The sequence below is a fragment of the Triplophysa rosa genome, linkage group LG14 (genome assembly GCF_024868665.1).
Source record: "Triplophysa rosa linkage group LG14, Trosa_1v2, whole genome shotgun sequence".
Lineage (NCBI taxonomy): Eukaryota > Metazoa > Chordata > Actinopteri > Cypriniformes > Nemacheilidae > Triplophysa > Triplophysa rosa.
Window position 1 is genome coordinate 13,041,340 of NC_079903.1, and position 24,529 is coordinate 13,065,868.

General features: G+C 38.0%; 2 protein-coding genes across 7 annotated transcripts in view; one reads left to right on the forward strand and one right to left on the reverse strand.

The window, feature by feature from the left end:
- Positions 1-622: 622 nt before the first annotated feature.
- On the reverse strand, positions 623-6,737 carry LOC130564597 (uncharacterized). 2 transcript variants are annotated; one of them, XM_057350787.1, is made up of 12 exons: positions 6,652-6,737; positions 4,816-5,289; positions 4,600-4,708; positions 3,458-3,677; positions 3,081-3,348; positions 2,824-3,001; positions 2,474-2,550; positions 2,146-2,326; positions 1,788-2,036; positions 1,486-1,657; positions 1,249-1,397; positions 623-1,147 (listed from the first exon to the last, which is right to left on the reverse strand). In XM_057350787.1, the coding sequence occupies exons 2-12, from the start codon at positions 5,101-5,103 to the stop codon at positions 981-983; spliced, it is 2,058 nt and encodes a 685-aa protein (XP_057206770.1). In that variant the 5' UTR covers positions 5,104-5,289; positions 6,652-6,737; the 3' UTR covers positions 623-980. The 2 variants fall into 2 exon arrangements, with proteins under 2 accessions (XP_057206770.1, XP_057206771.1); XM_057350788.1 differs by lacking the exon at positions 6,652-6,737 and adding an exon at positions 5,390-5,694.
- A 36-nt stretch (positions 6,738-6,773) lies between these two features.
- The window catches only part of arhgef12a (Rho guanine nucleotide exchange factor (GEF) 12a), a 61,481-nt gene continuing 43,725 nt past the window's right edge, over positions 6,774-24,529 (forward strand). For 2 of the 5 annotated variants that reach the window (XM_057350781.1, XM_057350784.1), the window contains exons 1-2: positions 6,775-7,325; positions 7,928-8,076. In XM_057350781.1, the coding sequence (XP_057206764.1) occupies positions 8,045-8,076 (32 nt within the window). In that variant the 5' untranslated portion in view covers positions 6,775-7,325; positions 7,928-8,044. Of the gene's footprint in view, positions 7,326-7,578; positions 7,690-7,927; positions 8,077-24,529 lie in introns of those variants that run through there. The other 3 variants (XM_057350783.1, XM_057350786.1, XM_057350782.1) reach the window with 3 other exon arrangements.

The following is a 24,529-nucleotide window of genomic DNA, read 5'->3' on the forward strand; positions in this document are numbered from 1 at the left end:
CGATCCCGAATTTCAAGACGATGAACCGACTACATCTGAAATACCAAGGATGCTCCAGCCTGTGACAGCGTGGTGAGTCCTTATCAGTAGTTTTATATATGTTTAATGTATTTGTGATGTTGCTCTAACATTTTATTTTAATATAACTAGTAGTAGACGTTGCAGTTATTAGTTATTACTCAAAATTCAAATATTTACTAACAATGTGAAACAATTATGCGTACTACATAAGGTTTATACGTGTTTGTGACAAGTTAGGCTTATGAACACGTAACGTTATGAACCAGTTATATTAGCCTATATAAAAAGCATTGTTTGTCGAGTGTTAGAGATGTATTATTCGTCCAGCATTTTAAGTAAAGTGAAACGTTTACAAATATATGCCGTTTGCATATGTGTGTGTATATAATAAATTTAATTACTGCTCTTGTTTTTTTAGGTTGTTAGAAGGATTAACCAGATACCAGACCAAGTTACCTGCATGACCCATCACCCAGGCTTTGAACCAGTTTGCCTAAATGTGTATACAGAATGCACTTAATGTTTACCGAGTCGATTATGGCCCCTTGAGACACAGACGAGTAGAGCAGTAATATTCATATTATGTCACAGAAGTCCAAGTTATTGTATTGAACACACAATCATTACAACATTGTAAAGCATTCAGGTCATTACAATTAAATTTAAGTAAACACACAATAGTATCTTTCAATGAATAATCTTTGTTTTGAGGAAAAAGCAGCTGTAATGTTTTGTGCGTTTTTATTACATATTAACATAGTAAATATTACAACTTTTTTCATCAATTTACAATAATAGAACACAACAAAGCTATTTCTGACTTTGTCAATGTCTTTCACATTAGGCACTTGGCATACAGGAGTTTTGTGAGCTGGGGCTATGGGCAGGAGGAACAGGGTTGTTATCCCGTCTTGCGTTGTCCTGCGTATACGCCAAGAGTTTCATGATGCTGCAGGCAGTTATGTTGGATTTAGACCTCCCCTTTCGATGGCTTCTTCCATGGAGGGTCTGCCATACTGAGCTGAGAGTGTTTCAGGGACCTTGATTTTGTGAATCTCCTCCATGTAGGGAAGAGGGTCTGGGATCACCTTTTCAAAAAGGAAGGTCATCAGATTGTTGACATAACCTGTAAAAATATAATTGCCCAAGTGACATTATCATTAATAATATTTATGTTTCAGTTTTTATTTACTTAATTGTGAACATCAATAAATTTGTTTAACTTACGATATGTTGCCTGTGACTTTAATGGCCGTGTAGAGTATTCTCCCTTTTTGGCTTCGGGAAACAACAGCCTATACATCGGTTTTCCAGTTTTCGTTTTAGCCTGAGGACGGTTGGAGTTCTCGTTGAAATGCATACTTGCCAAGTACAGTCTGGAGAAAAAAGTTTAAAATTATATCAGCAGAGGTAAGAAAGACATCCTCATAGAGGTTGAAGTCACTGAAATACTTTCATACACACCTGCATAACATTCCAAGGTAAGGATAAACTACGTTTTTTGGAGCAAAGCGTAAAATTACACTGTGAAACGCTTCCAAAGATGAAGTTTGAAAGTGAGGGCTGAGTTTCTCGACGTCTTTCAGCATTCTCTTGTTTGTAAGAAGCTTTTGGACAGTGTGCAGTGCTTTAGTTCCTGTCAACAAATAAGATACAATGACAAATGTACTTTTCCTAAAATTATATTACATTTTCCTGTTGATTTCAAACCTTTAAACATTGCAATTCTGTCATTTATATATAATAAGTAAATATAATGTGGACACCTTGTTGGAACCATTTGCTGCGGTCCTTCGATGCACGGATTTCATGTTCACACTGTGGGTAGGCTGGGTCGTCATGTGAGTGAATGTCTTGAATGTGGTTTACCATGGATGTCCATTTCGCTACTCTCTCCTCTGCTGTTTTGGAAGAAGCTGCAGTCCAGTAAACATGATTCTTTATGCTCCGCTGCCACTTTTTTACCACTTGACAGTCCTTATCTCTGCCAATTTGTTCCAACTTCTTTGACAGGCCTGAAAAAAAAAAGACAATGTGTTAGGCAGTCCGGTAGTTATCACATCATTATTCCACATAAGGGAACTACAAATCAAAGTCTAAATTTATATGTAGTGAAAAAGGTACCTTTTTCCAGATGCCAAACATCATAGAACTGTGTTATTTTACATTCCCTCAAAAAATGTTGAATTTGTGGGTGACGATCTGTAACGATACATTCAAGCCTCACACCATGTGCCTCCAGAAATTTAAGACTTCTTTTCAGTCCCTCCTTTTCCACATGGTAGTTGCCAGCAACCTCATTGCTCTGGATTACGAATTGACAAACAAAAGAAAAACAGTTAAATCAAAAATAAACAAATTCACTACAACATTACATAAAAAAAAATTCTGACATGGAAAGTTATCTTTAGGGAGTGTAGTTGAATTGATTAGATGATGTTTTGGTAATTACCTGGACTAGCTGTATGTCCAAGATTATGTTGCTCTTGAGGTCCATAATGGTGTAGCTACCATACTTTGCCGAATGGCCTGAAAGTGAGTACATATACATGTGTTTATGATGTTGTTAATCATTTAGATTTATGCATTTGGCAGACGCTTTTTAGATTTAGATTTATGCATTTGGCAGACACTTTTATCCAAAGCGAGTATGTGCGTTCCTGGGATCGAACCCATGACCTTGGCATTGCTAGTGCTCTTACCACTGAGCTACAGGAATGTTAATCATATGATTAGGTACAGCTTGAGAACAGTGCATACAACCTTAATTAATGTACACTGCAAACACAAGTCTTCTATTACCTGGTGAGTCCGCTCTCATATCACCACCCACAATGACTTTGTCCCCCAGGCTTAGCTGCTGCAACAGTTCTTCTTGTTCCTTCTTCCATGTGTAAATAACTGCTGGTTCCAGATACATGCTGGCATGCTTTCGGAAAGTTCTGTGTGTAATGCTCTTGACATGCATTGTGTTGAATATCTAAAAGCCATAAACAATAAGTTGTTGTAAAAATACTATAATTATTTTCTCGTTTTTTAATTATTTCCTTTACAAATACCTTTTCTAGTCGGAAGAACGATCCACCAGTAAAGTAAATGGCAGCAGATAACTGGAGGTTGCCCAAAGGTGTGCTCCCAACAACAGGTTGGCTTTTCCATTGTCGGAAGTATTGACAATGTGGGCACAGTTGATCTACTGCAACAAAAGTCCCTTTTCTTCGAGCCCGGACATCACAGCGTCTCGAGCACACTGGGCAGGTATCAAACAGTTGCAGGAGGCAGTTTTCAAATACAATGTATTTTGTCTCCTCCTGTGTCGACATACATCTTCAAATGAAAAACAAAAAAAAAAAAATTACATTCCACCAGATTTCAAGTATGTAATCTCTTAAAAATGCTATAACATGACTAAATAAGATTAAAAAAAATCACTCACTGAAGTTGTGATGACTCTGTGACAGTGGTGACAGACTCATATGTTGTGTCCTGCTGATCAAAGACCTCAAAGGAAGCACTTTCCTCCCCCTCCAGTTCTAGACGAGCTCTTTTTGGTGGCCTTGAATCCTTCAGAGATGTTGAACTCCAAGGTAGTGAAGCCAAAGGTGTGAAAGTGGTTGAAACACCTACACTTATACATGACACCTCTGTCTGTGTTCCTATAAAAAACAGATACTTTTATGACAAACATTTTTTTTTACAAATATGTTATGTCCTAAAACATCACCTTACATACTTAAAACTAAGCCTATATGTGATAGTTAAGGTTGAAGGCACAGCCAATGAGCCAGTAACACACACACACACACACCAAAAATTACAATGTACAATGTTTTCCATTTTAATGACTAGCCTCTAGTAACAATATAGACAACATTTGATGAACAACAAAACTTCATATGCACATTTGAGTGAACAAAGAAAAAAAAAGTTGACTGAGATACACACGCACTTCACGATCTTCATATATGTGTGTGTGTGTGTGTGTGTTCATGTTTTTATATCCCGGTGGGGAACTAAACCTGAATGCACATCAACACATGGGGACTCGTGTCACTGTGGGGACCAAAATTGAGGTCCCCATGGGCAAAAAGCTTATAAATTGTACAGAACAATATTTAAAAAAAATCTAAAGATGCAAAAAGGTTTCTATGATCTTTAGGTTTAGGGGATAAAATATACAGTTTGTACAGTATAAAAAACATTACGCCTATGGACTGTCCCCACGGGGATAATAAACCAGACGTGTGTGTGTTTTCATGTTTGTATGTGTTCATGTTTGTATATCCCGGTGGGGACCTAAACCCGAATGCACACCAACACATGGGGGCTCGTGTCACTGTGGGGACCAAAATTGAGGTCCCCATGGGCAAAAAACCTTATAAATTGTACAGAACAATATTTTTAAAAATCTAAAAATGCAAAAAGTTTTCTATGATCTTTAGGTTTAGGGGTTGGGTTAAGGGATAAAATATACATTTTGTACAGTATAAAAAACATTACGCCTATGGACTGTCCCCACGGAGATAACAAACCAGACATGTGTGTGTGCGTGCGTGCGTGCGTAAACAACATACAAACCTTTGCTTCTGATTTTAGGTCCCAAGGTTCCAAAGGACAGCTGTGTGCCCCGAGATGTACACTTCTGTGTGTCTGTTTGACAACCTATGTCCTGCTTAGTTGGAGCCTTCTGTGGATTTGGTTAGACACGTAACGTTAGGTTACACATTATCAGGACATATCAAGCGATCTCTAACAAAGCAACAGTGACGCATAGTACAAATATGTTTTACTCACATAAGATTGCTGCGCCATTCCTGTCGGATCCAATATTGACGGCACAGCACTGCTTTTTAATCTTAGTCTCTCCGCAAACCCAGCGTCGACCTGGGCCTTGTTCACGAAGGAATCCGCGGTGAAATGAAGCGAACAAACGCTCAATGTTTTCCCCACGTGAGCTGGAACGTCTTTAAAAATGAACTTCAACCACGCATTCCTACTGTCGGATTTCGAAGGAAGGTTATGCAGCGACTGTGTTCTTCCACAACCAGGCACTGCGCAATATTTAGAGATCTTTAACGGCATGTTTATTGCTTGCTCGCTCGCTCGATCGGGTTCCGCGCCGCTTGTTACTTCAGTATGGTGACGGTCATGCGTGAACCAGTGGGCGGGGCAGAGTAGTAGTCGTTGATATTTTTTCTGTGGAGGCGGTGTTCAACCTATCAATGACGTCATATGTAGGTGCATTCCAGGACCTTGCGTTCGCTGGGCCTGGTGTGAATAAAAGTTGTCATTTCAGTAATCATTTCTGACCTATTTTATACAGTCTATGGTTCTGACACTTACAGGATGTTCGCTTGAATATGATTACCTCTTATATAACAAAAGCTCGGGTTAAAATCGATTTCTTAATTCATGAACCTTTAAGTTGGACTCTACAGGAAGGTTGATCTCCATAACTTACGCAAACTCATCTTAGCTCATTAAATCTCTGAACTTTTAGCTCTGCATCATTGAAAGTAAATACTGTAATTTCTTCTACCAACAGGAAAAATCCTGGTTCACTGTCGTGTGGGAGTGAGCCGATCACCAACATTAGTTGTGGCATATTTGATGCTGAAACAGAACTTGACCCTGAGGGAAGCAGTAAACATGGTGAAAGTGAGAAGAAGCATCTCGCCCAACGCAGGCTTCTGCAGACAACTGGTCAACCTTCACATCAAGTTGTATGGCTGCTAGAAGGTAGGGAATGGTACGGTGTGTTCAACCTCACCGTCGCATCACATCTGTCAATGTAATCAATTATGTTAACGCATTGTTCCAGGCCAAGATGCTAACATGATTTAACACGATATAGCATGTAAACCTAATGCTACAGCATGATTTAGCATAATGCAGGTGTAGTAGCTAATTATAGGGTGTTTAATCTGGTTATAACAGGTGTTAAATCTGACCACTTAAAAGCAATCTTATAGTGTTATCATGTGTGAAGGTGCAGACTAATAAACTGGCACTGTAACAAACATACCCAAATAACAAGATATAAAAATTGTATATGTAATATAAATTCTGACAAATGTCCTAGTATCAGCCCGACCAACGTTTAAAACGTTAGCAAAATCCAGTATATTTCGTGTTTGCGACAGGGTAAAGCGGCGTAAACGAATTGCAGTTTTTTTAACGTCCACGATGTGGCAAACTAACATCATAGTTGAAGAATTTCACATGGGCTTTTAGTTTGTTTCATTTTCACGAGCAGCCCAGCATTTTTGCACATTTTGGCAGACGCGTTTACACAAAGCGACGTAATTTACAAATTTAAAATTCAAGTGCTTACTAAGATTTGCTACCAAATATGTAAATGTTAACCGTTACATGTACATTGTTATACAGAATTCATATTATACATGTTTTACAAATTAACATTTTCTTAGTGGCTGGACGCTTAAACCAACAAAAACACCGTTTAAATGCTTAACCGCTCTTTGATATTTTGTTACTCTATGTCCCTGGCCGCGTTTCACTGAGTTCCTGCATTTGAGTGAATTTGTGCAAGGAAGTAACTTTGAAAGTCCAATATACACCGAACCATCACCAAACTATGATTTGTGTCTAAAAATATATCAAACTTACCACATAGACAGCATCTCTGGACAAAATGCGAAATGTATAACCGCGTTTTGTGTCAGCTCTACGGCGAGTCGGAAACGCTCTCTATGTAGGCAGCTCAGTGGGTCTTGATACACAGCCCCATTGGAGACGCGGTGGCAGTCCGTTGCATCTCAACTTTCCTCAGTTTGATGGTTCGAAACCTACAATCTCTAGAATAATTTTACCTTGAACTTTTAACTTGGATTTCATAGGAATTCTTTATTTTATCTCCTAAAAGCCCCGGGACGACCCGCGCGAACTTTATTGAGTGTTTTTTTTTATGATGAAGTGATTTCGTCGCAGCTCCATGGAAACTCTCCGCAGGATAACACGTGTATGAGTGCACACATATTTTCCTGCCTGGATGACTGTGGGATTGTTGTCGATGCACACTGGTGTTTATTGTTGTTGGGGAAAATATCGCGTCTCATCTTTAAAGTGGACGACAGGCTGCCGTTAGCTTTAGCATAGCAAAGGCCTTGCCTGCAGTCTGGATTGCGGTACGACTGCTGCTGTGTTGGCTGTGGGTTTACTCACACACGTCTTCGGCATTAGTTAAGTGAAAAGTGTTTTTAATTTTCAAAGGAGTGTAACTTCCAGCGAACTGTTGTGGGAAACATTTTGGATTTATCCGGGAGCTGTTTCTGAATGTTACGGTAAGTTTTTAGCTGTACAATGACGTAAATAACCGAATATACGAAAATATTGCAAGGTTTGCTTTAGTGGACGGATTGGCTTTATCGTCGCATGTCTCTTAACTAACTCTCTGTCCAGGTTGACTCACCAAGTTACTTATTTGAGATTTACAATTAGTGTATGTGTTGTACATAATTTGCATTTTCAGTTAACGTTAGATGTAACGTTAGTGTTTAGCCGCATATATGTTTTAACAGTAGATCATATGCATCACTGAACAGCACAGCTGCTGTGGGAACCAAATGTTCTTTGGGTTAATTCAGGATAATTTACTAGTTGCACTAAACTGGCACCAGAGAGGATCATAGGAAAAAGCAATTTCAGGTCGGTAGCTGGTGCTGGAAAATGTGATGCATGTGTGCTCTGTGTGTGGAGACCTTACGTTTTGGATATGTGTAGTGCGATGAGTAAAAATAGCTCAAATAACACGTCGTCTCGTGTTGTCTAAAAGTTTGTCTTAGTAATATTTATACGTGTCAACTATTGCATATGATTGTTTTAAAGAACATAGCTGTAGGCAAACTTAGGTTTACTAACATTTTGTGTTTTTTGGGGGGATCAGTAAACCTTCTGATCCACACGACTGAAGACGGATGCAACCTCACAAACTGATGCTTCTCCTCATGAATCTGAAAATGACTGTCGGATGTAGGATGAGTAAAAGTTAAAAACAAGCCCAATGAGCGACACACGGTCCACACTCACTGACAGGTATGTACAGTGTTTTTGTTTTGCTTGCAGATTTGTATATTGTTATCCTACCATGTACCTGGAGATCTGTGTAGTTGTGGGATGCAAATCATAAAATGCAGTTTGAAACGTATCAGCATTCCTATTTTATTGGGCTTGCCCTGGTCTGTTTGTATGCGTTTTAGATAGGTTTCCAGTCAACTATGTGGTTCTTCACTGTTTTGTGTCAATCACTAGTACAGAACACCTTAGACGCTAAATATGTTTTTAGGACACCCTTTCTTGTTGTTTGTTGTGTCATTGTTGGTAGTCTGTGAATATTGTTTAGTGATGCTGCCATCTTGAATGCTCCATCAATCAATGACTGTCTGTATTATTGTAAACGCACGGTTCACTGCATCACCAAGCAAACAGACATAGATCTGGATCGTCGATATTTACACTACGGCACAAATTGAGCGAGAGTGTTGTCTCACTTTATCATCCTGTCATTGGCTATTGACTGTATTCAGTCTTTTCCATAGCAAGTGATTGGTGGAAACCAAGCCTTGGAAAAGTTCGATACGTTTATCAATAGGCACTATTTGTTCAACACTTGCATACCTTTCGTTTTTAAAGCCTAAAAAGGGCCACGTCAGTCAAAGCATGTTTTCCGAGTCCTGTTATGGTAGAATGGGTCATTCAGGTAAGCCTTACAGGTCTTTACCACTGACGTCATTAGGGAAGGCAGACCGGTTGTCTAGCGCACAGTCTGGGTATGTCGGTGATGACAGACACGCTTTCAGTTATTGCAAAAAATTTTAAACAAGCGTTCTCGGGTATCTCTGAGAGAGAGGCCTGGTTACATGGTTGTGTTGATCCACCTTGATTTATTCTTTGATGACCGTACAGCATCAGTACCGATATCAGAATTAAACTGCTCAGTTTTGTTCATCCAGCTACTGCTTTGAGATAACTGCATGGTTTTCATTTTATCTGTTATGACTGCAGGGGATATGTTCTATTACTAAGTATGTGCCCTTTGTTACTCTAAACCTCACATCGCTCATGTTTTAATCCTGAGGTTAAAGCGGTTCAAAGTCATTTATTGTTTGTCTAGACCTCATTCACTCTCCCACATAAATTGCAAATTGACATTTAGGACCGTATCAGGATATCCTGTAAGCAACTAAACTTTTGAAATATAAATGGATTAAATGTGAGCAGGTTGGTTTACAGTTCTAGTGAAATTGTTCAGTTTGTGAAGATCGGCATTAAGTAAAATTCTTTCCAGAATGTTCAAAGTAGGTGCCCTGAGAGAATTATATAGAAGTGTAGTAGTACATTGCCTACTATTGACATGGTTTATTATTTTAAATAGTTGTTTTTCACACTTGGAGTGATTCTGAGTTTACTGTTCATTTTAATAAGCAGAGACCAACTTGTATAACCAAGTCAAAGTCAATTTAATCATTTAAGGCAGTAGTGCTACTTAGATATATTGCTTTGTTTCACTTTAAGTGATAGTTTACCCAGCAATGAAAATTCTGTCATCATTTACTCACCCTCTTGTCAGTTCAAACCTGTATGACTTTCGTTCATTTGCAGAACACAAAAGTAGATATTTTGAAGTATGTTGGTAACCGAACAATGGCAGTGCCCATTCACTTGCATTGGTTTTGTGTCCATACAATAGAAGTGACTGGGTTCGCTGACCAACATTCTTCAAAATATCTATTTTTGTGTTCTGTAATCTGCAGAAAAAGTCATACAGGTTTGAATTTACAATGATGACATCTTCCCTATGTAAGCAATATCATTGGATGAATCACACAATAAAATTGTGCAGAACACTATTTTTTAGGCATGTAACAATATTATCGATATCGTGTTATCACAATAGCAAAATTGTCTCAATATTATCGTGGTCACATGACTGTATGAAATGATAGGTCTTCCGGGCCTTTAACATGGGGAATGTTAAACAATATAATGGATATTACCTCTGTCAAGGTCCAGCTAGTGCAGTTTTTAATTTTATAATAGTGAGTTTCAAGTCATTTGACCTATCTCATACTATACCTCATACCTCAAAGCAACAGTTATGATTAGAGGATAAAGAAAAGAGGACAGGAAATGACTTGGTTAATTTGTACATCATTGCAATTGTCAATAATTGTTTATTAAACACTTATGGCACTTTTTTCCAAGTCTTCATTTGTCTTTTTAAATATTGCAATAAATAATGTACCACAGGCATTACACCGAGGTATTATTGTACCGTGAGACTTTGATACCGTTACATCCCTACTATTTTTAGGACCATAAAGAATTTCTGCATTGTGAAATTTTCATTCAGCTAAGCAGATCAACATTCTTGTGACACATTTTATCATTACTGTAATGCACACATTTTAAAAAATGTAATCACTGTAAATTACATTTATTAAAACGCACATAAGGTTACCTGTTTGCATAGCTAAAATTTCATTTGTTTGTGTATTTTTTGCATTACAGTAGGCTGAGGATGAGAATGGGGAGTTAACTCAATATTGTGCTTTCCTATTTTTTTTTTATATATATAAGATATATAAAACTATCTGTGTTGTGGTTAAGTGTTTATAGTCTGTGACCGTGCAGATCTCGCTTGAATCCCTGATTTTCAATCCCATTATTTTCTAATTGAAAACCGGTCGGATGACTTTAGCTTTAGTCCACAGTGTCAACACAAGGGCTGTGCACTTCTTACACACACACACACCCAATGTTTTCTGCAATTCAAAGATTCATATTCAGGACTTGTTAAGCAGCGGATTTGTCCTGCATGAATGGAGTTCAGATGTTTTCTGCATACCAGTACTGCCCCGACACAGACTGGCAATTGAGAAAATGCAGAGGTAAATGCTAGCCCCTGATCTTGTTGTGTGCTCGTGATGGTGACCATCGTGGCTGACAGACGCTCTCACTGGAGCGTAAATGAAGAGTCGGGGTGGGCCGGCCTCGCACCCTGCCGCGACTTTGGCATGCACACAACAGCCACTCCTTTTCCTCCGCAGCACTCTTTCTGCACCAAAACTGTCTCAGTAAGAATCATCAGCTCCTGCTGAGGCAAAACAATGTCTGACACCCTAGGCTTCCCCCTCCTGCCCTGCCCCCATCTACCTTCAGACAAATGTGCCTTTCACTGCACCACAGGGCCACACCTACGCTCACCTTTACCTTGGGTGAAGCAGCTGAATATCCTTCAAACACGCCTAGTAACCAAGTTGACTAACGTAAATCTGAGCATGTAAGCTTGGAATAAAATGAGTCATTTGCCTTATGAATGTGCTTATTGTACTTTTGGCTGGGGTGTTAGAGCGAACTCGCTTCTCTATATACAAAAACTCATGCAGTTGTGCAGTATTGAATAGGGAAATTGTGTTGTTGTATAGGATTTTTGGATGGATAGGTTTAAAGCGTGTTTTTGTTCTTACAAATCCTTAAATGCAGATAGACTAAGGGTGTACTCCCATTTAGCCCGGTTGCTCTCAACTGTGCACGAGCGAGATTGTCCCTGCTGGCCTGCGCTCACATTGCTCTTTACCATCCACACCCACGCTCGCTTTCATCATTGCAATGGGACTGCTTCGAAGAAAACGTAAACAAAGCGATCCCTCTCAGCACAACGGAATCCATCGCAATGTTCAGTTTGGGGCTTATTAGAGACAACTTCATGCGCGCGCTGCACAGACCGATCTGCTTTAATGATGTCATTGTCATATGAGAGCGATACGACAGTAAACGGCTCATTATGCTTTTAAATCACCCTCTCGTACTTTATTATCGTAAAGCCTATCGTTACACACGTTGGATTATGTTTGACAAACCTGGAGTTGTTTTGGCTGCAATGACACACGCCTGCACGTGTAAGTACGCTGTTTATCCGTTTTTTACGGTGACGGCTGAATCTCAGGGAGGAATTTAAACAGTCGCATAATTTACGTCATGCTTTCAGCTCTGTGCTCACACTACATGTGTACCACGCCCGAGCCCAACCGCACCGTGCTCTGGCCCACTTCTTCCAAGAGAGCCAGGGACCGCTAAACGAACCATGCCCGGGCACAATACGGAGCGATCACACTAGTCAAATGAACCGGGCTTTGGGGGTCAAATGTGCTCTGGCACAGTTCAGATTGCCTAGTGAGAGTACTAGGGATGTAACGATTCACTCAGCTCGCGATGCGAGTCACGATTCTGATCTCACGATGCGATTTATTCACGATTTATTTTTACAAAATGAGTTGAAACAAATTAGAAATGAACAACTTCCCTTGCATTATTTCTTAAATGCTTCACGTTTCTTTCTATAATAAAATAATGTTTTATTTCAAATAACAAAACTAAACTGCAATTTTATAACAAATTAATAATAGAAAAACTCTCTTTAATATAAACAAACTAATACTGTCTGTGCTTTTCTTGGATTTTTTTGCATTTAAGAAATATCAGCATGTCCATGTTTAGATTTGCAGTGAAAATAGCGGCCCCTGCTGTTCAAAAAATGTATTGCGATTCAGTTCACACCTCAACCGATTTGAATCGTCACTCATTATAACCGATTTTCAACCGGCTCACAGTGAATCGTTACATCCCTAGAGAGTACACCCTAAAATATTTGAGTATTTGAAGTTGGATTCGTAACTTACAACAGTGCCTACAGAATATGCTTGGGTTTGCAAAGATGCCAATGTCTACATAAAGTCCGATATTTCAGTATTACTTGAAATCTTTTTCATCTAATTTGTCCAAACCTAAATGGTATTAGATAAGTTATCAACATTTAATTTCAAGTGAGTTGTTTCTGGCCTTGTGGGAATAGAAACAAATTAAATGTATTATTTTCATGTTTCCAGAACGCTACTTTGCCTTTCATTGGTTGGACAAACAGGTAGTCCCGCCCTAAACTAATGCATTAGTGCTCTGTTGAGTTGGTCAGTGCATCTTTTGATAGTTTTGGGGAAATCACCCTATAAAGGAAATAGCTGTTCCATGATTGATCGCATCCAGAAAAAAATGTCCGTGCACTGTGCATTTTGTATTTATAAACGCATACACGTACTTGTATATATTTAAGAAAATTAAAACGTATAAAAATGAATAAATGTTTATCATTTAAATTATAATATTAATATATACATGCAGATATTTCTTAAATTTATACATGCATGTGTACAAAATAAATATGCACAGTGCACAGACATATATTTTCATATCACAAAAGCTTTTATTCTGGATGTGCTTAATCGTTGAACAGCCCTACAAGGAAATACTGACAGTTGTCACTGCATGTTATGATAGCAAAAGAGAAGATATCGAAGAAGGAAGATTCTCAGATATAGTTCATTTCAGTCTCTTGAGCTATGACAAAAGCTATTTTTGTTATTATGAAATTGTAGTTGGAGTTAGTCAATGCTGGACAGATATGTTGGTTTCTCTGGCAGTACAGAAGATCTCACTTGACATTCATGAATCCTCGACTGTACTGTGAACTCATCTAAATGGCTATGACTGGAAGTATCTCAGACTCCTGCAGAAGATAGCCATGAGTATACTTGTGTTACAAAATAAGTACACCAATCCCTCTGAGAGTAACATATACTGCATTAATCAACTGACAAGAACTGCATTTCACACAACCGTCAAAGTAATTATTCATAAGTATGGGCAAGTTCTCTCAATGATTTGGGTATGGTTTTTCAACACCTAATAACAGACAACACCCATGAAATTTGAGTCAGGTGTTTTTGCCTTAAAACCACGTTTGGAGGTGCTTGTCAACGGTTAATGATCGTATGCTAGCTGTATGATTACATAAATGCTAGTTGTTAATGTGTAGGTTAGAATATACAGAGAGCGAATTCATACACTGCGAAGTGCTGGTGAAGCCGCAAAGTACAAATATCATGAAAGAAAGTTTTCACATGGGTTGCAGTTGGGTGTTTGTGCCTAAATGTCGGGCGGGCATGTGAATATGTGTCCAACATTATGAAAGACGCCACATTACCACTGCTTTGGTATCCGTGCTTGAACTGTATTGGCTGTAGTGTATATGAATATTAAATTATATTATAAAGATTATTTGTAAACTCTTTTTGGTGATATTACACACGTTTATTAGGATGGAGAACATTTGTGCTAATGTTGCGATTAGCAAAAAACGGACTTATTTACAATGATTATAATTTTGAGTTTACACGATATGCTTTTATATTCTTATGTAGCATTATAACATTTAGGTAGCATCTCACGATGTATACAGTGTATAAATGTCAGCATTAACTTGGGTGTATATTGTGCAAGGCGATTCTTCCTGGTCTGTTACTTCCACACATCAGACTTTGATTATATGAATAAATTTAGAAGCATGTTGTACCTAATTCAGAACAGTTTCTGAAACGTTCAGCTGTAATGGTTGCAGATGGGTAAATATTATACTCATGCTTCCACAATAATAGACCGTTGTGCAACAAAGTGGTAGCTTAAATAACTTAATAAGCTTAAATAACATCGCAGACCAAAGACTTGTGTTTAAGAGACTGCCCAAGTCGTCCCACATGTCAGAATTAGAAGATTGAGCATCTGCAGATTTTTCCATTGGCAAACATGCAAAGATAACTTGTTTACTGTTAAAATCTTTTCAAGAGGCAATGTCATGAACTTCACAAGCTTTGTCAAATTCAGTCTTGTCAAATGTTTGCACCCTGACTCCTGAAGCTTGTGTAACGACCAGCCAATCAGATTGCGACTGGTGGATTTATCCAACTCCAGTATATATATATATATATATATATGGCTGAGACTAAATTAATGCTTGTGCTTTCTTACCTAAACAAATGGAAATGGAGAGTTGTACGGGAGTCAGTGTTTGGTTTTCCAGGTTGCAGTGACTCGGTACAGCAAAGGCCAGAATTTTGAGAGTTTGTTCACACACAGTTTCTTTGAACATAGATTCCCCCATACAGCAGGGCAGTGAGGGGGAAATGTGGAGTTCCAGCCAATTGCCCACTGGCTGTCTGAGAGGAGAGGGGGGGACATTGACCGAGGGGCTGGAGTGTTTGAGACAGTTAATGCCCGCAAACACTCGATGATGCCAAAACACCAGCGACTTTTACCACCAGTGAAACAATTTTTTTTTTTAAATGTGAATAATTTTTAATAATTTCAATGTGATGGCATAAAAGTTTTGTTGAGGCACTCGCTGCCTGTTTATAGATGTAATCTCTGGAAAAAAATCTCTGTTTCCTGTGCCATATTGAGAAATGATATATTCTTTCTCCCTTCATAGTCTTGGCTTATACAGTTACTGGCGATCTGTGCCAATGTAGACCGGACTGCTGTGCTGTGTTTTCTCTGGTGCATTAAACTGTGGCTGAACAGCGTGTGCAGAGAGCGAGCGAGAGGGAGCTGCAGAAGGTGATTGGATATGATTTATTTGCCTGGCCTCTTCTCCCTCACGCTACTTGGATGCTTAAATCTTATGTAGTTTCTGGGGCAGCGCTGCAAGGCGTGCCAAGTTGAGATTAATCCCGTGCACTGCTGATAGAGAGATGGGATAGAAGATGGTATGACAGTTGGGTGCAGGATTAGCATGGCTCTGGTGTACAAAAATCAAATGGATCTGGCGTTTTATCAGTCTATTACAGAAAATGGTCAGTGAACGGGCTCGCTTGAGAACATTGAAGAGTGTTCTGGGTTAAGTACAACATAAGCTGTATCAACAACATCTGTGGCATGATTTCGATTACCACAGGAATTAATTCCAACTCGTCCTACAGTTTAGACAATAATACACTTGCAGTGGAGGACTGTGGGGCGAGTATCTCCACAAGTAAAGGTTTAGAATGCTAAATGCTGTTTAGATAATTAATTAAGCTCTCGCTTGTCACTTTGATTAATTACTCTAAACTACAATGGTTTAAACTAGGGTTGCACCTATTTGGCCGATACTGATAAGATTTTTAATAAGGAACGAATATTGTTGGCGGGTATTGATATTTATTATTTGCTCACTTATTTGAACTTTTGCCAATAAGGCGATAGTTTTAAATTGTTCAAAAATCCACGGATAAATATTTGCGGCTAATACAACGAGGCATCTCTAGTTTAAACAACTGGTAAAAGGTTGAAATATACAGTATATACAACACAACCTTATGGGAATTCATAACTATTTTACAAGATGGCAAATTCGAATGAATTTGTACGATCTTATTCAAACGTTTTAGTACGATTTAGCTTTACGTCGCCAGTGAAGTTAGGTTTAGTAGTGGGGTTGGTGAGGGTCTTACTTGCTTTTTTCTAATAATCATACTTTTTATACGATTCACATTGTACGAATTCATACGAATTAGGCATCTCGTAAAAAAACGTGTTACTATAGTCAGATATTACAAATCTTATTTTGATTTGTGCTGGCTAGGACTGTTATTATTGAAATTATCAAAATGTTGACAGTTGCGGTATGCACAGTGCAATGGTTTGCAATAATTGAATTAGGGCCGTAGCTATCGATTATTTTAGTAATCTAGTATTCTACCAATTATTCCATCGATTAATCGAGTATTCGGATAATATGTACTTTTCTTTATTAAATACTAAATATACAAGAGAAAATAAGCGAGGTCTCTTAAAATGAACAACTAATTTGTTTCCTTTTTAGAAAAATGTACATATTTATTGCTGAAATTGCATACATTAATATCTGTGAAAACTAAACCCATTTAGTACATTCCATTGCCATATTACATTCAAAATGCAATGTAATACAAATATATAAAAAAGAAATAGAAAGAATAATTTCAAAGGTAAACAACGAACTTCAGCTTATGCATGAAGCATTTAGTTTACCTAAATTAGTTTAATTTTTTCTGTGTTCTGTTTTAATTTTTTTACTATTAAATAGTAATATTTTTTTCCACATAAAACTACTGTAGTTAACAGGACTTTTATTTTGGCTGGTCGTCGGAAGACGCTTATTTTTTTAGTGTGTGTTTGATAGCTTCACTCAGTAAAATGTTCTGAAATAAACTCTCACAGCAACTCTGGATGTGAAGTTCATGTGTTCGTGGCCTCATACAGGGCAGACGCGGACAAATCCATGAGAGTCAAGCGTGTAGCACGCAGTTCATTCACTCAGACACGCAGAACAGCCAGATGGCATGATTTAAATAACAGGATTCGGCGTCCACATCTAGTTATGGACTCATTGCAGCTGGACAACAAGTTTCACTCGCAAAATAGACTTAAACTAAGTAAAATAGAGGTGCGCCATAACTTCACACAGAAACAAGTACAACGACAAACGCACTTCACACAAAAAAGAGGCTCCGTTTAATGCACCTGCCAAACTGTATCGCATGCGTGAAACACTGGTAAATACATAAAGTTATATATCGCACTGTACAGCCCTGTTAGGCACGCATATGTTTAAACAGTCAAAAAGACCGCTAGTCAGACAGGATAAACTTTGCCGGCTGAAGTCCTAAAAGTTTGGTTTTAAGATAAGGAACGTACCAAGCACAATGTTCTACCACCATTCTAAATGGCACACACACACACACACACAAAGTTTGTCGCAGTTGTCAGAGCAGAAATGAAAACCGGTAGATTTTTCTGTAATTTATTCTGTAGTGCCTTTTGTATTTACATAACATGTCCAGAGTTTTGCGGGCTGTGCGTCAGTAATCGTGGTCCGTGGGGAAACGCGCTGCTCCGTGTGTACTGTAGTTAAATGGATTAAGCAAAAAATTTGCCTCGATTATTTTTTGTATTCGAATTACTGTAGTTACTCAAGGAATCGTTCCAGCCCTAAACTGAATGATCGTAACTTTTACAGAAGTTATTTCAAAGTTTTAGGTGGATGCTGGTGAGACAGAGAGAGCGATGCTTTCTTTTCCCAGAAAGAATATTAAACATAGGCCTTTCGCGACAGCAACTTTTTATTTGGCGATTAATTGCATCAGAAATATTGCGATAGTCGATATTATTGTCACTGATTAAGTAATGATAATATAATATTGCAAGTACACCCTTTTAAAGAACAAAGACCTTTTAATAGAATATTTGGACATTGAAATTAGAATGTAAATAATAACTGGAGCGCAAATATTTAAAATAAATAAAACAGACACATCTATTCTCAATTATAATTGGTTGATTTACGTTACACGCCGTTATGATATGATTTAAGTTTAGGGTAAGCAGAGCCCTTGATATGTGAACTCAGGAGAGGGCAGCACGGTTGTATGTCATAATGTGGCCGTTTTATCTGGAACGACTTTTCCATGAAGTGCCCTTCAAAGGAACAAAAACGATGTTTGAAATTCGTCTAAGCTGTATTCATAAATGTCATATTTAACTTAACTACGTATCTGTAAGACATCTCTCGATCTCCAAATGCATATTTTGTTTTAATCAGTTGCTGTTTTCGTTACCTCCATATTTAAAGAGAAATTTTGTTTTTGTTTTCATATGAGAGTGGAGGTTTGCGGCTTTGACACCAGTCGATTACTATTCCGAACAGGCTTTATTCATCAGGAAAACACAGTATAACTCCTCGAGTCACCCTCCGCTGTCCGCCCCGTGTGTGTGACTGTGCGCACGTGTGTGATTGTGTGTGTGTGTGTGTGTGTGTGTGTGTGTGTGTGTGCGCGTGCGTGCACGCGAGCCCTGCTTTTGACACACAGACACAGGGCAGCGCTAACAGAGACAGCGCGAAAGGATATAATGTTAATGTCATTCATTTTTATGTAAACAAACGCACATATAAACACAATGGCGATATTGCATCACCAAAAACTACCGACCAGTGTTAATTTTGACAGAAAATTTTGATTTAGTTTTAGTCATAGTCTTTTGATGAAAATGCAATTTAGTATGAAATATGAAAAACATTTTAGTCGAATAAATATACATTATATTTAGTCTACTAAAATCTAAATGGTTTAAATCATTTACTTGGTGCAATTAAATGTTCCATACAAAGATTCAACTGTTTTGACATAATTTACTTCACCTTAGAATGAAATTAAACCAGGTCACTACCTTTATTTTTCAGAAAGGTTCAGTAACTAGATATGCATTGTTGGAACACAGAATATTAGACCATGAACGACATGTTCCAGTTCATTCAATCACATTTGACTCAAAAAACTTGTTAAGTAGGGCGTATTCATTCAGTTCATTCAACCAATGAAATGCTCTGACAGGCATCACACTCAAAGGCTATTGGCTCATGGCATGCCTCTTTGAAGTAAGAGCTGCACTGTCTTTGCTTGAGACAGCAATGAATGAGAAATAGCTTTCAAAAAGACATTATATAAATTGTATTACATTTCTTTAGTCACGCAAACATGTTACATATTTGGTTCGAATGTACAGTTTGACTTACTTCATCAGTTCATGGACAGCGCTGGTTTTCTTTTGGCTGACTTTATGTTGAATTTCACGTTATGCAGCAGCTCGTATTAGCGGATAAGTTAACGTAGGTATATAAAAACCTTTGAGCTGCCTTTGTAATGTGTTTCGGGGTAACTCGCCTGCAGTCGTACTTCAAGTTTGCGGCATTTTACCGGCGATCGTGAAGGAAAATAAGACGCTTTGTAAACCGCGTGGAGAGACAGAATATATGTCTGTGCTTTCCCTTCTTCCAGAGACTTCTCTCTACCGTTTATATGAGATAATTCAGGATTTTTCCTGGCTCAAAATGATGCTCTTGTACACACACACGAAGGCCTACCGTACCTTTAAGTGGCTTAACCAAAGTGACTTTGACATTAAAAGTTGTAATAAAATTTGATGAAAATGACAATTATTAAGTTATATAAAACATTACTTTTATTCAACCAAACTGAATTTTTTTAATCAAATAAAGCATTTTTATCATTTTCAACTAACTTTTCAGCCCACAATAGCCAACTGAATTACCAGTCTTTCTAAGTGAGCAACGCTCATTCACATCTTGCATTCTCTGTGGTTCACTTTAAATGATTCAGTTATCTCTTATATTCGCTAGTGACTGAAAAGTTGAATAGTTTAAATGAATCTGTTCAAATGAGTCATTCGTGTGTGAGTCGTTCTGAATGCAATGTGCGTCATACTGGCGAACTCGCTGTGTACAGTATACGCTGATTCAACGATCCAAATGCACAGTTAAAGACATTACAATGATGTACGTCATGTTCATTTAAGAAATTAAACGTACTTTGATAAAACAAACTTGTTCTTCTTCAAACTCTTTTTCTGCAACTCTTTTTAGCACCTCGGTGTGCTGATAACTAAACAGCGCCTCCACTGTGGCGTAATGCCGCAACTGCGAATGAAAGTCTGTTAAATGCACGTAGCATTTCTTGTGAAGACACGCAACATAATTTTGGCGAGAGTCTGAGGCGGCACGACATTTGACAGAGGCGGCCGCCTCCAACTTCTCTATGCGGAAAAACCCTGGCCTAATTAAACGTGACAATTGTATGTCATTTAACAGAATTTTCATAATTTAATTATCAAGTTATCGCATTTCACATTTTTTTCTATATTGTGCAGTTCTAGTGCTTGCTTTGATTTTGTTGCATTCTGAGCTGTGGATTGGTTTAAGCGTTGACTGTCTTACAGCTTCAGCTTGTTCATTTGACCTCGGTTGCGGTAAGTTGTGTTATGAACTCACTGGCGTACTCTCTGCCATCCCACCTCTTCTCACAATATCAGAGAATTTAAACAGACAATTCAGCGTGAAGAAATGCACATCCTCAAGCCCTGTCAGGACGGGTGATTGAGTTTATTGGAGCAGAAAAAGAAAATCTCCCCAGGCCACTGCCACTCTCCCCCCATAAGCTCCATTATGATGTCACCTGGGGGAGGGGCCAGGCATTTTAGAAGCCCATTGGTGCTACTGATGTTACATTAAATGTCACTTCCACATACTTTTGCTTCAGTTTCTCTTTATTACCTACACCAAGGGTCACCAACTAGCGGACTCCGGTCCGATAGCGGACCGCGAGATGCGTCTGTCCAGACCTCAAAGCCTTTTGACATAATAAATAAATGAACGTCTAACATTATTTTCTAATGCAGTCAAATTTATACCAGGTACATCAAGGTCCGCTCAGTAGCTGGGTGGGTCCTTCGGCGCCACGGACGGTAAACATATGCACACTGTTGCTACATTCAGATGTCAACGTCGTGGTGTGAAGAGAGCCGAGACAGACGTATGTAACGACAGATGTAACTGTCAGTGACTGAAAAACAATGTCCATTTCAAAAGTTAGAAAAGTTGATGCTGAAAACCATGTGTTCTGAGATGAATGGGTCGAGAGATTTGCATTTATTCTTCCTGTATCAAGATGCACGAGACCGGTTTGTCTCATTTGCTCGGAGTCTGTTGCGGTTGTCAAAAGTGGTAAATAATAAAAATAGTAAAAGAGTGCGTGGAGGCTGCGTGTGAAACACTTTTAGAAGGAAAATAAAGACATGAAGAAAATATTAAACAAAACCCCGCTTGATCAGTCACAACTTGATGCTGCTATTTGTTAATCTCAGTTCAGCAGAAAACAACACTTTAGTTTTCTTTTAAAGTTGTTCATGTTGAAATGAATGTATGTTCAGTGCAGGTTTAGAGATTAGGGCATTTTGCACATTTTCCTTCATTATATTGTTGTCAGACATTGTTATGCCGTCGTATAGATATGAAAAGACATGTTTATTTCTTTGGTCTTCCAAAAACCATCAATTCATGTTTTTAGGTATTTAATTGTCCGGACCTCGGCTGGTAAGGAGGGTTCATTTACTGGACCTCAAGCGATTTTAGTTGAAGACTCCTGACCTACACCAAAGTCCTGTGCTCGCTCATAAACACACACACTGCTCTTGTTTGATCATGTCATTACTCATTCGTCACTGTTTAATGGGTTTTAACAGCTGATGTTTGGAGCAAATGTGGACTTCTGTCAGTGCCAATTGGTGCACTTGGAGCCATAAAGACTCAAAACACCATGGATCCTGCCTCTATGTCCATCCGCAAAGCACTCGTCTATTTGCCAAGACACTGTCCAGGATTTGCTTATTCATTTTGCTTAGTAATGACCATTAGATGAAGCCATTTTGCGTAAAAATGACAGTCACAGTGTTAAATAGCTTATGTTTCTGTACACAGTGTCTTCTGAGGCTTCCGGTTCAGTTGTTTCCACTGACTTGAGCACTGTCATGTTAACCTCCTAGAGTGGATATTTTTGTCACATATAGTTTAAGAAGTTCCTCTTTATGACATTAAAGGAGAAGCGAAAGGGAATAGTGTACCTGTAATGGGTTACTGTACATGCTTCTTGCAGAGACTTTCTGAGCTCTGTTTGGTTATCAGTTGGAGGAATATGATGGGTGCTAGAGGTGGGCGGAATGGCCAAAAATCTATTTCACAGAATGAGTAATTTTATTTCACGGTAACAATATATTTCATGAAACAATCTCCCGTTATAATTCTATATTTTATACCTCATTTTTCTTAGATTGATTTAACTAATTTATTTATTACAGTTCATTTAAATGCTCACCATAGTTAAAATGTAGGCAAGTTATGAAAATGTACTAAAGATATCAAATTAAGTTCTGATAATCAGATGTATTATTTATTCATATTTATCTTCTGGCTATATCCAGTAGGAAGATAGACAACATATATAACAATAAAGTATGAATATGCACAAAAAATGAGATGAAAAGTATATGACTAGTGTTATAAACTGGTGTTGATGGGGTCTGTACTGTAGGTCTTTATCACTCTCTATTAGATGAGCAATTTTAGTGTGTTGCGACTCTCTGTCTTTAGGTTTGTTTATTCTCGGGCTTGTCTTTGCACTGCAAGTCTCTGGTGACTCCTCACGCGTCTCCCAAAACTGGAGGTAGAAGCGCGTCACATCAAAGCGCACGCGAGCATCATCGCACATTTCAACGCAAGTTTCACCTTGGCTCGCCTGAAGTTAAACTTTATAAAACTATTAACAGCTTTCAAAACAACCTGACTTCTGAAATACGTGTTGAGAATGAGCTTTTTTAAATGCTGGCGCAGATCCCTGCACGAGCACTGCGGGTGAGAGAAGCGCCGGACTGGAGCGGATCACTAAACTACAAACTGAAAGAAGGTCAAAAGAATGTTTGATACGTTCATTTGTTACGGGTGGATTAATTCATTTGTTTTTTTTCAGAATAGCGCCTAATTTGCAGAGCGCTGAGTTAACCACGCCTACTTATTTACATTCCGCGGAATAGAAAAATCTCTTACGGTTGACATTTTATTCCGCGGTAACGGAATATTCCGTCATTCCGCCCAGCCCTAATGGGTGCGATACAAGTTATGCTCTTTCACTAGCATTTGTGGCATGCTGTTGATTATCACAGAAAATACTTTAGTTACTGACATACGTCAGTTTCTAAAAACAAACACGTTGTTTAGATGTTTGCTTTAAGAACTTAAATTCTTTGTGCAATGCTGTTTATTATTTTAACCGTAAAAATGTCTCGATTTCCTTTTTATTTGGGGCTGTTGTTCTGGGTATTTAAAATATACTCTATAGATAGTGTTGTCCTTTTCTATCCTTGTCTCATGTTAACATTGCTGGTTTAGACCTACATAGTTTAATTTATTAGATTATAATTTAGTTTAATGAGCAATTACTGCCTTGTTGTATATTAATATCTTAACATGTTTCCATTTAATTTTATTGATATAGTACTTTTTACATTGTTACATAGATTAAAAGCAGTTTTACGTGAATAAAGAAAACACAGAAATCAGGAAAATTATTAAATATATAGAATATGTATGTAATTCACATATAGAATATATATTTATTCTACATAATGTAGATATATTTACATAAATATGTAGAATACATAATGTATGTGACCCTGGATCACAAAACCAGTCTGCAGTGCAAGCCATATATTTATGTTTAAAAAGTATATAATTTTTTAGTTTTCTGGGAAAATAACTAATCGTTTCGCTAGACAACACCCTTATTCATCGGATGTCGTGTAGAGCCTTTTAAAGCTGTGAAACTGAAAATTTGACTTAAACAACAGCCCCCCAATCAAGTCCATTTTTATATGGATAAGAACCCTGAAAAACGTTCCTCAAAAGCCTCAATTTGTTTTCGACAGAAGAAATAAACACACAGACAGCTTGTATGACATATGGGTGAGTGAATATCATAAAAAATGTATTTGATAGTGAACTACTCCTTTAATAGCACTAGAACATTTAGCCAAAAATACATTGTATGGTCAAAATTATTGATTTTTATTTTATATATATAACATAATATATAACAACAATGGCCGGAAACATGCCTCCAAACTTGCTGCCTACTATTTGGGAGTTACCAACTCAAGTTTGGTATTTATGTAAAGTTTAGAATTTCTGCTTTCGGTTTCATCTGTTCTCCACAAAGTCATTACAGCGGTAAGC

Bases quoted from the DNA above. Each gene is read 5' to 3' on its own strand.
- LOC130564597 (XM_057350787.1), bottom strand. From the start codon at position 5,103: ATGCCGTTAAAGATCTCTAAATATTGCGCAGTGCCTGGTTGTGGAAGA. The intron at 2,327-2,473 runs GTAATTACCAAA...TTCGTAATCCAG, and splicing joins TGGACATACAGCTAGTCCAG to AGCAATGAGGTTGCTGGCAA. The intron at 1,398-1,485 runs GTGTGTATGAAA...TTTTTTCTCCAG, and splicing joins TACCTTGGAATGTTATGCAG to ACTGTACTTGGCAAGTATGC.